The 13,851-nt window shown below is 43.2% G+C and overlaps 1 protein-coding gene across 1 annotated transcript; it reads left to right on the forward strand.

Moving 5' to 3' along the window:
- Positions 1 to 3,054: 3,054 nt before the first annotated feature.
- On the forward strand, positions 3,055 to 6,464 carry LOC136530618 (GDSL esterase/lipase At5g03980-like). Its single transcript, XM_066523345.1, has 5 exons — positions 3,055 to 3,434; positions 3,553 to 3,765; positions 3,894 to 4,045; positions 5,741 to 6,014; positions 6,106 to 6,464. Exons 1-5 carry the CDS (start codon positions 3,149 to 3,151, stop codon positions 6,339 to 6,341), a joined length of 1,161 nt encoding a protein of 386 aa, XP_066379442.1. The 5' UTR covers positions 3,055 to 3,148; the 3' UTR covers positions 6,342 to 6,464.
- Positions 6,465 to 13,851: the final 7,387 nt, after the last annotated feature.

Raw genomic sequence — 13,851 nt, forward strand, 5'->3', positions numbered from 1 at the left:
CCACCGTGGAGCTAGCATGCTGACGTAGCATGGACCACTGACCGGTGGGGGTTTTGGCCCATGCCTCGCGTGCACTCGCCTTCTCCTCCCCCATTCTGTTAGCATTTCCGGCCGTGCGAACACCTCCTCTCCGTCCATCGCAGATGATCATCAACTCCTACCAACGGCAAAGAAGTCGAGGAGGCGGGCGAAACAATAGAATGGGGGAGGAGAACGCGGCTGCACCCAGGGCATGGGCCAAAAATCCCACCAGTCAGCTATCCACGCTACGTCAGCGTGCCGACTCCACGGTGGATGCCTCGTGGCATGCCACGTCACCAAACGGGCCGGTTCAGATCCATTTGGATGTCTGGTGGGACCCAAAATAAACTCTAGGGACCTAGAAATGCAAATTGGGACTTTGGTGAACCATCTAACACTTGAGGGGCTTAGAGTGAATTTCACTCAAAATTAAAAATCAATTTCTTTGATGGTACACTGGGGAAGTAACAGACAAGGAGAGCAATATGGAAATTTAAAAATGGATGACGACAAACCGTCAGAAACAATTTATCTGACGGTACATATGACCGACAGAAAAATTAAAACCTAGCAGGTTTAGAAACCTACATATGTTAGCATCAACCAACACGAAAATTAGCCATCACCAATGAGGAAATCATTCTTTATGGAGCGACACCAGCAGACCTAAATGACAATTTTCCTAATGGTGTTGTCAACACCAAATAATCGTCCTTTTTTGTCGGCCAAAACCTGACAGCATAATTATATTGCATTACAATGAGATTTTATATACAATTCTAGGAAAATTGATAGATTTAATACAACACAAACAAATTGCATTCAAACATGATTCATGTGCCATTAATATTTAATATATATAATTGAATAATTAGTTCAGCATGAATCCAACACATTCAAAGATGTCATAGTGTTTGCATCAATAACCACATACATTAGACAACCAAAGATTTAGCACCCATCTATCCAAAACAACAAGTTCTCCAAATGTTTGGCATCAACATGACAAGCGCAAGCGTTTCGGCACCATCACTACTAGCTAAAGGTTAGTAACTGTACTTAGTACCAACATAGGCCATGGTGCTTTCACGGAAGCATCTGTGCAAAGGAGTTCAGCTCTAGTGTGAAACCTGAAATTTAACATGACCTTGCTTACATTGCACAATTCAAAGTATCATATGATTCAGACTGAATAGCTGATAGGTCAGCCTATGCTATCACCAACTATCTAGGATGCTATCCTTTTGTATTTACTTCTCTAAATCTTTTTCTGAATACTTCGGCAACTAAACAATATCAAACTGAAAATTTGTCAACCTACAGAAATTTTAAATCTCACCAAGCACCTGCAGCTTTGGTATAGAGCGTGTCTTCATCCAAGGTCTTTTAAAAAATCCAAATTTTGAATGTTAAAAATATAAGAACTTACAAATATTGGGGTCCTTTTCATTAAATCCGTAAAAAAATAACTCTGAGTTCCATTTCTTTCTAAGCTATTCAAGTCGTAGTAAAGAATTGTCAACAAGGGCGTTCTATTGCGTTGTAGATTCTTATCCGTCAGAATTAGGTGGATCTCTATCTAAATACTAGGCTCCATTGATTCTGGGAAGTCCAGGGAATAATCTCAAATAAAAAGGTCATAAAATTTTAGATCTCGTTAAGCTTTATAATTTTTTATGAAATGTCTTCGTCAGACTTTATTTAAAAAAGTTACGAACTTATTTGAGCTACAAATCAATTTCTCCTATAGAAATTTACCCATTTTCAAGAGCAATTGGCATAATAATATTTCTAGAGGTTATTTTACGTCAACCACTCCTGAAAATGTGTATACGGTCAATTTATTACGTGAAATGTTCCTGAAAATCGATTTCGAGGGTGACCCCAGAGCATGGGCCCAATTGGACATTTATAGGGTGGTTTCTAAATACAGCCTCGTCTAGAAAAAATTGTAGGCTCCCTAGAAACCATTTATGCAGTAATGTTGTATTTTTTTTCTTCTGAAAATGTATTTACGCATGCAAGTCACGGAAATTGGAATTTGAAAATGAAAACAGTTCTACACATTTGACCATTGTACTACATATTACCAAATACGAGGTCAAAGCCACGTTCAGTTTACACTATCCCCCATTCCTCCCTGACTGTCAAGATGTTAAATCTTGTTATCAGAGAACTTTACGTGTAGTAGTGGTGCAGTACTTCTAAGGGCAGTCCCAATGGTGCATTGATGATGGTTTCTATCCTCATTAAATGACTTGCCACGTAGGCAAAATGCTGACATGGCAACGTAATTAATGAAGAAAGAGAGCAAAAATCATAGAAATGGTTTCTTCATGAAGAAACCAGGTCTACTCTTGACCCAATGCACCAAGAAACCATGAAATCGCCATTGGGGAGAAACCACCAGTTTCTAAGGAGCTCGTGTCGCACTTCCATTGGAGGAAGAAGATAGAGTTGGGAGAGAGAAAGAGAAAATAATTATTACTCATAGAAACCATGAGTTGAAAAACAGTGTTTTTTTTTTGCGGCATCCTATGTTATAGAAACTACCAGTTTCTTTCATTGGGACTGCCATAAAACGGTTCGTCCTTACAACGACTATCAATTAAGATGTGTCATAATGTTTCAGTTAAAATGCATGGACATGTTTCCTACACATTATGTTTTATGGGGGGTACTTTTGTACAGTACGTTGAACGACACAAAATTGTTTGGGTGTAGTACACATGAACGATCGAGTACCGTGAATGTTCAGCTAGGAAAAAGGGCGACCCATGTCCTCGTTGTCCATGGGTTGTTAGTTAGGTTGACCAAATGCTCACCAACAAGCTGTTCATGGCCCCACCGGGCGACCAGAGTAATCCACCCAACCAATCCAAAGCCCATCCGCCGCCCGGACACCATTTCTTAACTGAAGCCTGCAAACAAGCTGCTACATGTCTACATCCATGACCGGAGCTACTAGCTGCAACATTTTCCCAACCAAATGAATGGCCCGGCAGCTAGCATCAATTCATCCGCAATCTCCCTGCCTGTGATTGTGAATATAACTGCGTTCAGCAGATCGCCGCACCTCGTCTTGCGTGCTAGTCAGAAGCTCGAATAGGTACCAAGCAAGGTGACCATGGCCACGGCGGCTGCAGCTTGTAATGGCGGGGGGCTCTTGTGCTACAAGGTCCTTTCGGTGAGCATGCTAATACTGCTGCTCCGGGGGCTTGTGGAGCCGGCGGCGGCCGCGTGCTCCGTGGACGCCATCTACAGCTTCGGCGACTCCATCGCGGACACGGGCAACCTCCTGCGCGAGGGCCCCATTGGCTTCTTCGCCTCCATCGGCAGCTACCCGTACGGCCAGACCCTCCGGAAACCCACCGGCCGGTGCTCTGACGGTCTCCTCATCATCGATTACTTCGGTACGTACCTTAGCTTCTCCCCTCACCGGTGCACTGCCGTGTACTTCACCGGAAATGGTGATCGTGTCGTGCCACTGATCAAATAAACGGCCGGTGATGCTGTGATGAGTAAACGCAGCGATGGCGCTGAACCTGTCGCTGGTGAGCCCGTACCTGGACAAGGGAGCCGACTTCGCCAGCGGCGTCAACTTCGCGGTGGCCGGCGCCACGGCGCTGGACCGGTCCGTCTTGCTGCTGAGCGGCGTCATGGCTCCGCCGGCGAGCGTGCCGCTCAGCTCCCAGCTCGACTGGTTCAAGTCGCACCTCAACGCCACCTGCCCCTCGCAAGAAGGTACCTACGTACGTTTTGGAAATTCTTCTGTTGAAGTGAATTGCCATATGTACGTTATGGAAAATATCAGACCTCACTCCTATATATAGCAAATAAATGTGTATGCAAATATTTAACCTGATGAATAGATTGCACGAAGAAGCTGGCCGGAGCGCTGTTCTTGGTCGGCGAGATTGGAGGGAACGACTACAACTACGGCTTCTTACAGGGCACTGGGTCGATCCAGCCCATGAAGGCCTACGTGCCACAGGTCATAAACGCCATTATGGACGTCGCCAAGGTGAGTACAATAGGCACCTCTCTTCTTATTTGAAACACCGGATATCATCTAATATTATCTCGTTCTCTTTCGTATAAAAATACTTGATTAGTCGTCACTTCAGAAATTTTGGTGTCCAATACTTTTTTTTTTTGCGATTAGTGTCCAATACTTTTAATACCTGATTTTTTAGCCATAAAATTTTAATGTCTATGGTTCATATTAGAGCTAACCTTAACAAAAAAAAAAAAAAAAAAAAAAAAACTGGTGTTACGGGAGGTTCTAAAGCAACATAAGTTTTTATTACTACAATTTTACTAAAAAAAGGTAAGATTGTTGTAACTAATTAAGGTGTAAGCAAAAATTCATGTATAGGGAGGCTATAAAACACTTGAATTTTCCGTATCATATGTACTCACCGCACTGTTGAACACAAATCTTAAAACAAATTTGAGATCGACATGAAATTCATGTGTTGGAGTCCCTTTAAAATACTCATGTGAGATTTAGCTTCAAGTGCTTTTTAAGGATAGTCTCAACCTAAAACTGTGGGTAGTTTCTATAGCACTAAATACCATGCCACGTAAGCAGAAAATCTGACGTGGCACTAGATTTATTGAAGGAAGAGGAGAAAAGAGAAGGAAACTGTTTCTCAGGTGAGAAACGATTTTGGCGCGATTTCCAAACCCGTAAGAAACCGGCGTCTACATGTTGGGAGCCTGGATAGTTTCTTCCAACGCATTGTGTGGGGCCACCTCCATCCTCGACGAGCTCTCGCTAGCAGCACCTTGTAGTCCGCCTCACCGATGGCCACCTCCACGAACATGTGTGGAGCCCGAGCTCGTCGTCACCGCCCGTTCGCCCGGTAGCCCCACGTGCTCGTCCGCCTGAGCACATGCTACGCTGCGGCCTGCCCACGCCTGCCCTCGCCCCCCTGCATGTGGTGCCGCCATCGCGTAGGCACGCTGCATGGTCTGTCGGGAGGAGAGACCATGGGAGATAGGTGGAGAAAGAGAATCATGGGAGGGAAAAAGAGATAGGTGAGAGGGAATGGTAGTCACATGGATTAATAACAGGCCCACACTAAGAAACCGTGGATGAAACCATGGGTTGTATCCGGTAGTTTCAAGGGTTGGGACTGCCATGAAGAGTCCCAACACATGAATTTTAATGCTTAATTTATATTGAGATTTGTGCTTTATTACGTACTGTGAGTACCCATTGTGTTGGGATTCGTGGAACTCAAGGCATGATTTCTTTTTTTTTTTTTTTGTTATTACAGCTATAATTTACAGTGAAAGTGTGAAACTGCAGGTGTTTTACACATGAGTTACATTTACATATATGTATCTTTTTTAGTAAACATTGTGATAGAAAACTGCCATGAAAATTTGCCTTTTTTATAGCAAAAATCATTACTCTTAATAGTGTCTGAGGTCTAGGTGATTGCAGGCGGAGTTCTTTTTATCAGATTTTCTTCTCTGGTTGTTAGTACGTAGTAGGTCGGTAGGTGTGACGGGTTAGTGTTCAGTTAAGCGACATTTCTTGTTTCAAATCCAGCAGGGGTGTCTCCCAAACAAATACACCAAAGTTAGTTGAGCGGACTCACCGTCTCAAGAATAACGACGACTAACGGTTACCACTGCACCTGATCGACGACGACTAGCACAGTTAGTGTAATTATGCATGTCTCGATGACAATTGACAAACCTGCAGGAGGTGATTGAGCTAGGAGCGACCCAGATCATCATCCCGGGGAACTTCCCGATCGGGTGCTCCCCGAGCTACCTCTCCCTCTTCTCCGTGTCTGGCGCCGGCGACCTCGACGATCGGGGCTGCCTCAAGAGCTACAACGCCTTCGCCCAGCACCACAACGAACTGCTCCAGGCGGCCATCGACGGCCTCAGGAAGGCCAACACCGACGTCACCATTGTGTACGCGGACTACTACGGCGCCTTCATGCACCTGCTCGACCATGCTTCTCTCCTAGGCACGTACACCTTACGTAGCTCAGTAAATGAACCAATCTTCTGGAACTCAAATAGTTCGGATTCATGAATGATCGATGGCATGCATTTCAGGTTTCGACCAGGGCGCGCTTCTCCAGGCGTGCTGCGGGGCGGGCGGCGCGTACAACTTCCACATGAACATGATGTGCGGCGCGGCGGGCACGAGCGTGTGCGCGGACCCGGCGCGCCGCGTGAGCTGGGACGGCATCCACCTCACGCAGCAGGCGTACAGGGCCATCGCGCTGTCCCTTCTCATGGAGGGGTTCGCACAACCGGCTGATGCTGTGCAAGAGATCTGGAGGTGCTAACGCATCAGCTGATGGCCTGATCTGCTTGGTTTCACTGGGCTTGTGCACCTGGTATAGATGTGTGAATATTTTCCTCCAAGAATCTAGCATTTAGACTAGAATTTAGTGCGCGTTCTCTTTAGAGCTGCGGCACTGTAAGCTCATCTATATGTTTGTACTATTCATAAAAATGTGAGTATATAATGTTATATTGCCTCCGTACTCTAAGTTACCACTTGTTGCTATTAAAAGTAAACTAAAATATCCCATCAACTTTGCATCTAAATCACCATCATGAATTATCCACTTCCGCAACTACTAATACTAAAACACTAACCTAAATTAAACATTTATATGATGTCCATGAATTTTAACTGAAACATTATGACATATCTTAATTCATAGTCCTTATAAGGACTATCATTTTAAAAGTACTACACTGCTACTACACATAAGGTTCTCTGATAACAAGATTTAACATCTTGACGGTGAGGGAGGATAGTGTATACTGAACGTGGCTTTGACCTCATTGTACTTGGTAATATGTAGTAGAGTGGTCAAATGTGTAGAAATGTTTTCATTTTCATATTCCTATTACCGTGACTTGCATGCATAAGTGCATTTTTAGAAAAAAAAAACACTACTACATAAATGGTTTTTTGGGGAGCCTACAATTTTTTTTTCTAGATGAGAGGTTGTATTTAGAAACCACCCTATAAATATCCAATTGGGCCCATGCTCTGAGGCCACCCTTGAAAATGATTTTCTTTCACGTAATAAATTGACCGTATACACACTTTCAGGAGTGGTTGACATAAATCAACCTCCTCTAGAAATATTATTATGCCAATTGCTGTTGAAAATGGGTAAATTTCTATAGGAGAAATTGATTTGTAGCTCAAATAAGTTCATAACCTTTTCAAATGAAGTCTGATGAAGACATTTCATATAAAATTATAGAGCTCGGTGAGATCTAAAATTTTATGACCCTTATATTTGAGATTATTCAGGGACCCCAATATTTGTAAGTTCTTATATTTTTAACATTCAAAATTTTGGATTTTTCAAAAGACCTTAGATGAAGACACACTCTATATACCAAAGTTGTAGTGCTCCGTGAGATTTAAAATTTCTGTAGTTGACATTTTTCAATTTGATATTGTTTAGTTCCCTAAGTATTCAGAAAAAGATTGAGAGAAGTTAATACAAAAGGATAGCATCCTAGATAGTTGGTGACAGCATGGGTTGATCTATCAACTATTCAGTCTGAATCATATTCACTAGTAGAGAAACGACATTTGATCCCACCTCGAAATTTAGCTTTAGTCCTGGTATTTTTCGTGCCCGAGACTAGAGAGACCTTTAGTCCCGGTTTGTAGCTCCAACCGGGACTAAAGGTCCCTGCCCAACGGCTACTGCGGAAGGCTTTTGCTGTAGGGGACCTTTAGTCCCGGTTGGAGCTACCAACCTGGACTAAAGGTTAACTTTTACTCCCGATTGGTCTCTCAAATCGGGAGTAAAAGTCTTCTCCCGGCTGGAGGCTCCGTCCGGGACTAGAAAGGGACCTTTAGTCTCGGTTTTTGTCTCCAACCGGGACTAAACGTCGCCTCCTATATAGCCCTTCTTCCTCCCTGAGCCCGAGCCACTTCGAGCTCAGTGTTCTTGCTTCATCGCCGGCCACTCTTCTTCCTCATCGCCGGTAATCACAAGATTTCTTCGATTCATCCATCGATTCTTCGGTTCTAAAGGTTACCAACTTTATACTCTCATGTTTCATCAGTAGCATATCTCATTTTGTAGACTACATATTTGTGGTTTTTTATGGTGGATTCTTTTTTTATTTGTAAGCCATTTAAGCTCAAAATCACTTTAAAGTTTGCATATTTGGATGAAGGAAGGTTAAAGTAGTTATTCAAAACTAGTATTCAGCTTTCATTTCTAGCATGCATAGCACATTTCATGGTTTAGAGATATAGAGAATTTTAGAGTTTTTTTAAATTTTATTTGTTTATAAAATGAGAAATTTATATTATATTAAAAATTAGTATAGAGAGTAGATGGCAACTGCTTCCAGGTCCTTGGCCTCTCATCGGGTTTCAAAGCGACTGAGGCCGGACCTCCCTCTCATTGCATGCGGCAAGTGTGAGGAGAAGATTGTGATGGAGTACCAGGTGAGGAAGGAGTGTCCCAACAAGGGCCGTATCTTCTACAAGTGTCCGGATCTCAATGTGAGTTATTTTGTCGCATTTGATGATTATGGTTAATTTATACTTATTTTCATGATGATTGTGATTAAAGTTCTAATTTTTTTGTTTTAATTTCAGTGGGGTGGCACTGTATGTTCAGGCTGTTACAGGGAAGAAGAGTATGTTGAACATGTGCAAAACTCTCTTGCACAGGTGACTACGGCGGCTGATGAGGCAGTGATCCTGCGGAAGAAGCCCATAGATGTTGAACAAATGCATGATGTGTCTGTTTTAGTTGGGATTGGTCGCGAAATCCTTATGCTGCTGAAGTGCATTTTAGCTTTAGTTTTCTTAGTGGTAGTTGGGATTGTCTACATTGTAGTGAGACTTTCATAAATTAATACCTTGTGTGGTGGCATGCACGTCGTATAATTAACTAATTATGTTCTAGGTTTTAATATGGTATGTATGTCATGTAATGCAGATGAGCCGGCATTGGATGTACAATGTTGATCGCCGCTCCCAACAGTTCATTGAGGGCGTGCATTCTTTCTTACTTGTGGCCGAGGCAAACAAACACGATGGTTTCATGTGCTGTCCATGTGCCATATGTAAGAATTTGAAGGAATATGCTAGCTCAAGGAGTCTTCATTCACACTTGTTGAAGTTGGGTTTTATACCAAACTATATTTGTTGGACGAAGCATGGAGAAACCGGGGTTGTAATGGAAGAAGGTGAAGAAGAACAATGGGACGATGATGACATTATTATTGAATATGGTGCCTTCAATGATACTGTAATGGGAGAAGCTGAAGAAGAGGTAGTAGCAGAAGATGAGCCCGCTGATGATCTTGGTCAGGCCATTCGTGACGCACAAAGAGAATGTGAAAGTAAAAAGGAGAAGATCAAGTTCGAGCGCATGCTAGAGGATCACAAGAAATTGCTATACCCAACTTGTGATGTAGGGCAGAAAAAATTGGGTACCACACTGAAATTGCTGCAATGGAAGGCAAAGAATGGTTTATCTGACAAGGGTTTTGGAGAGTTACTGAAAATCCAAAAGAAGATGCTTCCAAAGGATAACGAATTGCTCGTTACTACGTACGAAGCAAAATAGGTAGTCTGCCCTTTGGGATTAGAAATCCAGAAGATACATGCATGTCCTAATGACTACATCCTCTACCGTGGCGAGGAGTACGAGAAGTTAGATGCATGCCCGGTATGTCATGCATCGCGGTATAAGATCAGGCGAGATGACCCTGGTGATGTTGAGGGCGAACGTCCCACGAAGAAAACCCCTACCAAGATTATGTGGTATGCTCCTATAATACCACGCTTGAAACGTCTATTCAGAAACAAAGACCACACAAAGTTGTTGCGATGGCACAAAGAAGACCATAAGGTAGACAATATGTTGAGACACCCTACTGATGGGTCCCAGTAGAGAGCAATCGATAGAGAATTCCCAGAGTTTGCAAATAACGCAAGAAACTTAAGGTTTGCTATAAATATGGATGGTATGAATCCTTTCGGAGAGCAGAGCAGTAGTCATAGCACTTGGCCTATTACTCTATGTATCTACAACCTTCCTCCCTAGTTATGCATGAAGCGTAAGTTTATTATGATGCCAGTGCTCATCCAAGGCCCACGGCAGACCATCAGACCAAGCCGGGCAACCGAACTAGTGAGGATGTACTCAATATGGTCAAGGATGTGAAAGTAGTATTTGGAAAGGCACATGACAGTGAACCTGTTCCGAACGACGCCAACAGTCATGCACCCATGTGGAAGAAGATGTCCATATTTTGGGAGCTACCCTATTGGCAAGTCCTAGAGGTCCGTAGTGCGATCGACGTGATGCACCTGACGAAGAATCTTTGTGTGAACCTGCTAGGCTTCATGGGTGTGTATGGGAAGCCTAAGGACACACTTGAAGCACGACAGGACCTACGGTGTTTGAAAGAACGAGACAACCTGCATCTAGAGAAGACAGATGATGGACGTCATTACTTAAGTCCTGCCAGCTATACTCTTAGCAAAGAAGAGAAGGAAAGCATGTTTGAATGCCTAGCAAGCATCAAGGTACCATCTAGATTCTCCTCGAATATAAAGGGTATAATAAATGTGCCAGAGAAGAAATTCCTAAACTTAAAGTCCCATGACTGCCACGTGCTCATGACGCAATTGCTTCCAGTTGCATTAAGAGGAATTCTACCTCCAAATGTATGTCTAGCCACCATGAAGCTATGTGCATTCCTCAATGCAATTTCTCAGAAGACAATCGATCCAATGGATCTAGCTAAACTATAGAATGATGTGGTTCAATATCTTGTCAACTTTGAGTGGGTGTTCCCTCCTTCCTTCTTTAATATCATGACACACCTCCTAGTTCACCTGGTCAAGGAGATTAGCATTCTCGGTCCTGTGTTCCTACACAACATGTTCCCCTTTGAGAGGTTCATGGGAGTCCTAAAGAAATATGTTCACAACCATGCTCGGCCAGAAGGAAGCATTGCCAAGGGCTATGAAACAGAGGAGGTCATTGAGTTTTGTGTTGACTTTATTCCTGACCTTGACCCGATTAGTGTTCCTGAATCACGACACGAGGGGAGACTAAGTGGAAAGGGGACACTAGGGAAGAAAACATATATTGGCACGTAGGACAATTATTTTAATAAAGCACACTACACAGTTCTACAAAACTCCTCCTTGGTGGATCCGTATATCGAGACACATAAAGAGTTGCTCTGATCCAAGTTTCTAGGAAAGTCTGAAGCTTGGATTACGTGTCAGCACATGGAAACTTTTAGCGACTGGTTGCGAAAAGAATGTCAAGGTGATGAGAGTATTGATGAGCAACTATATTTGTTGGCTAGGCAGCCATCGTAGCATATCCTCACATACAAAGGGTATGATATAAATGGGAATACATTTTACATAGTAGCCCAAGATAAAAGGAGCACCAACCAAAACAGTGGTGTTCACATAGATGCCACCGACCCTAATGGAAATAAGCAAACATATTATGACCGCATAGAGCAGATATGGGAACTAAACTATGCACCTACTTTTAAGGTACCTTTGTTTAATTGCCAATGGGTAAAGGCGACTGGAGGCGGGATAGCAGTCGACAACCAGTATGGAATGACAACCGTGGACCTCAACAATATTGGGTACAAAGACGAACCGTTCGTCCTTGCCAAGGATGCGAATCAGGTGTTCTATGTCAAGGACATGTCTACAAAACTGAAGAGAGGGAAAACCAACAACGACCCAATCAATGAGCCAAAGCGCCACATAGTTCTTTCAGGGAAAAGAAACATCGTCAGAATTGAAGACAAGTCAGATATATCTGAAGATTATGAAAAGGATGACCGAATTCCACCCTTCACAGTGAACAAAGACCCAAGCATCTAGCTAAATGATGAGGACACTCCATGGTTACGACGCGATCATAATCAAGGGATATACGTTAAGAAGAAGTTCGCTACTGTGCCCGCTTGATATATATAGTGATGTTTAACCGTGTGTATTAGAGGTATTATGTAATAATTATGAATTCAGAGATGTTTATTAGGTGTTTCCTTTTTTCTATATTCATATTAAATTTGTGTTTGATGGTGGGATTTCCATGTTGCACAAAGCAAAAAGCAAAAGCAATGCATCTGATGTGAAAAAAATAGTGAAAAAATTGTTTTAGTCCTGGCTTGATATAGTGATGTATTAGACCTATTATGTAATAATTGCGACTTCAGATTTTTTTGTCGTGTTTTCATATTTTCTATGGTTTAAATGAATTTTCAACGCCGATAAGATGTGAAAACTAATTTCCTGTTGAAAAGCAATAGTTTTAATGATTTTAATTAAGTAGTATATTTTTGCATGGTGAAAATTATGATTATTATTTACACTATGTTAAATATTTATACGGTAAAACAAAAGAGTTTAGGTTACAGATTTTTCTTATGTACAATAATGCAAAACCAGGTCTAGGAATTCTTTCTATATTTTTTTGCTAATATTTTATTTACTAGGCAATTGATAACTCTCTGCATATTTATATAAAATAAATATATAAAAAAGGAAAAACTTCTAGAAACCGGCGGGAAGCCAAACTTTACTCCCGGGTGGATCAACCACCCGGGACTAAAGGTGTTCTGCGTTTTCGCGGCCTGGCAAAATCACCTTTACTCCCGGGTCATGGCTATAACTGGGACTAAAGCTCAGACCTTTAGTCCTGGTTCTAACCATCACCCGGGACTAAAGGCAGGCTGCGTTTTTGCGGCCCGCCAAAATCACCTTTACTTCTGGGCCGTGGTTACAACCGGGACTAAATCTCAGACCTTTAGTCCTAGTTCTAACCATCACCCGGGACTAAAGAACCTTTAGTCCCAGTTCTAACTATCACCCGGGACTACTAAAGAACCTTTAGTCCCGGTTCTAACCATCACCCGGGACTAAAGGTCTCCCTTTATAAACCACGCCCTTCTCCCTTCTCTTCCTCTCTATCTCCGCCACGCCATCGCCTCTATTCTCCACCAGATCGATCCAATCCAGCAGCGCCGCCACCCCCAGGCGACCACCGGAGCGTGCCCGAGCCTTCCCCGTGCTGCCGCACCTTCGAGGACGAGGAGCCCCAGAGCCTTCCCCACGCTGCTTCACCGGAGCGCACCCGAGCCTTCTCCACGTGCGCTGCCTCACCGGAGCACGCCTGAGCCTTCCTCGTCGCCGCCCCTAGGCGACCACCGGAGCGCGCCCGAGCCTTCCCCACGCTGCCTCACCGGAGCACGCCCGAGCCTTCCCCGCCGCCGCCCCCAGGCGACCACCGGAGTGCGTTCGAGCCTTCTCCAGGTTTGGCCCTTGTCCGAGCCTTCTCCACCGGAGCGCGTCCGACATGCTTGCATTACGCAAGATACTATATTGATGTGATGATCTCAATATATGGCATTATTGAATTTTGATCGACAAATATGGATTAGTCATTTCCTTGTAAACGAAATCAACTCTTCTCTTCAAGTCTATTGATTTTCTGTGATTACAATGATCCATTCGTTAAATCATCATGTGAAGTTGGTGTGTACCTTCAATATTAAAACACTTTCTACTAGTTTAAAGTTTATATTGCGGGTGATGGTTTGCGCTTTTTTCTGTCGAATTGCTCTAAAGATGGCGTGGTTTGACAAGGAGGTGATATGGTGTGATTTGACAAGGTTGAAGGATGATGTGTGGATTTATTGGTGTTTTGGTGGTGTTGTGCTAATGTTTCCTTTGTCGAGAATTTGAGGTTTTGGCAGCAGCAGCAACGAATCACAATTTACACTTGGATGTTGGATCCGATATGATGT

Source organism: Miscanthus floridulus, unplaced genomic scaffold (assembly GCF_019320115.1).
Source record: "Miscanthus floridulus cultivar M001 unplaced genomic scaffold, ASM1932011v1 fs_164_7_8, whole genome shotgun sequence".
Taxonomy (NCBI): Eukaryota; Viridiplantae; Streptophyta; class Magnoliopsida; order Poales; family Poaceae; genus Miscanthus; species Miscanthus floridulus.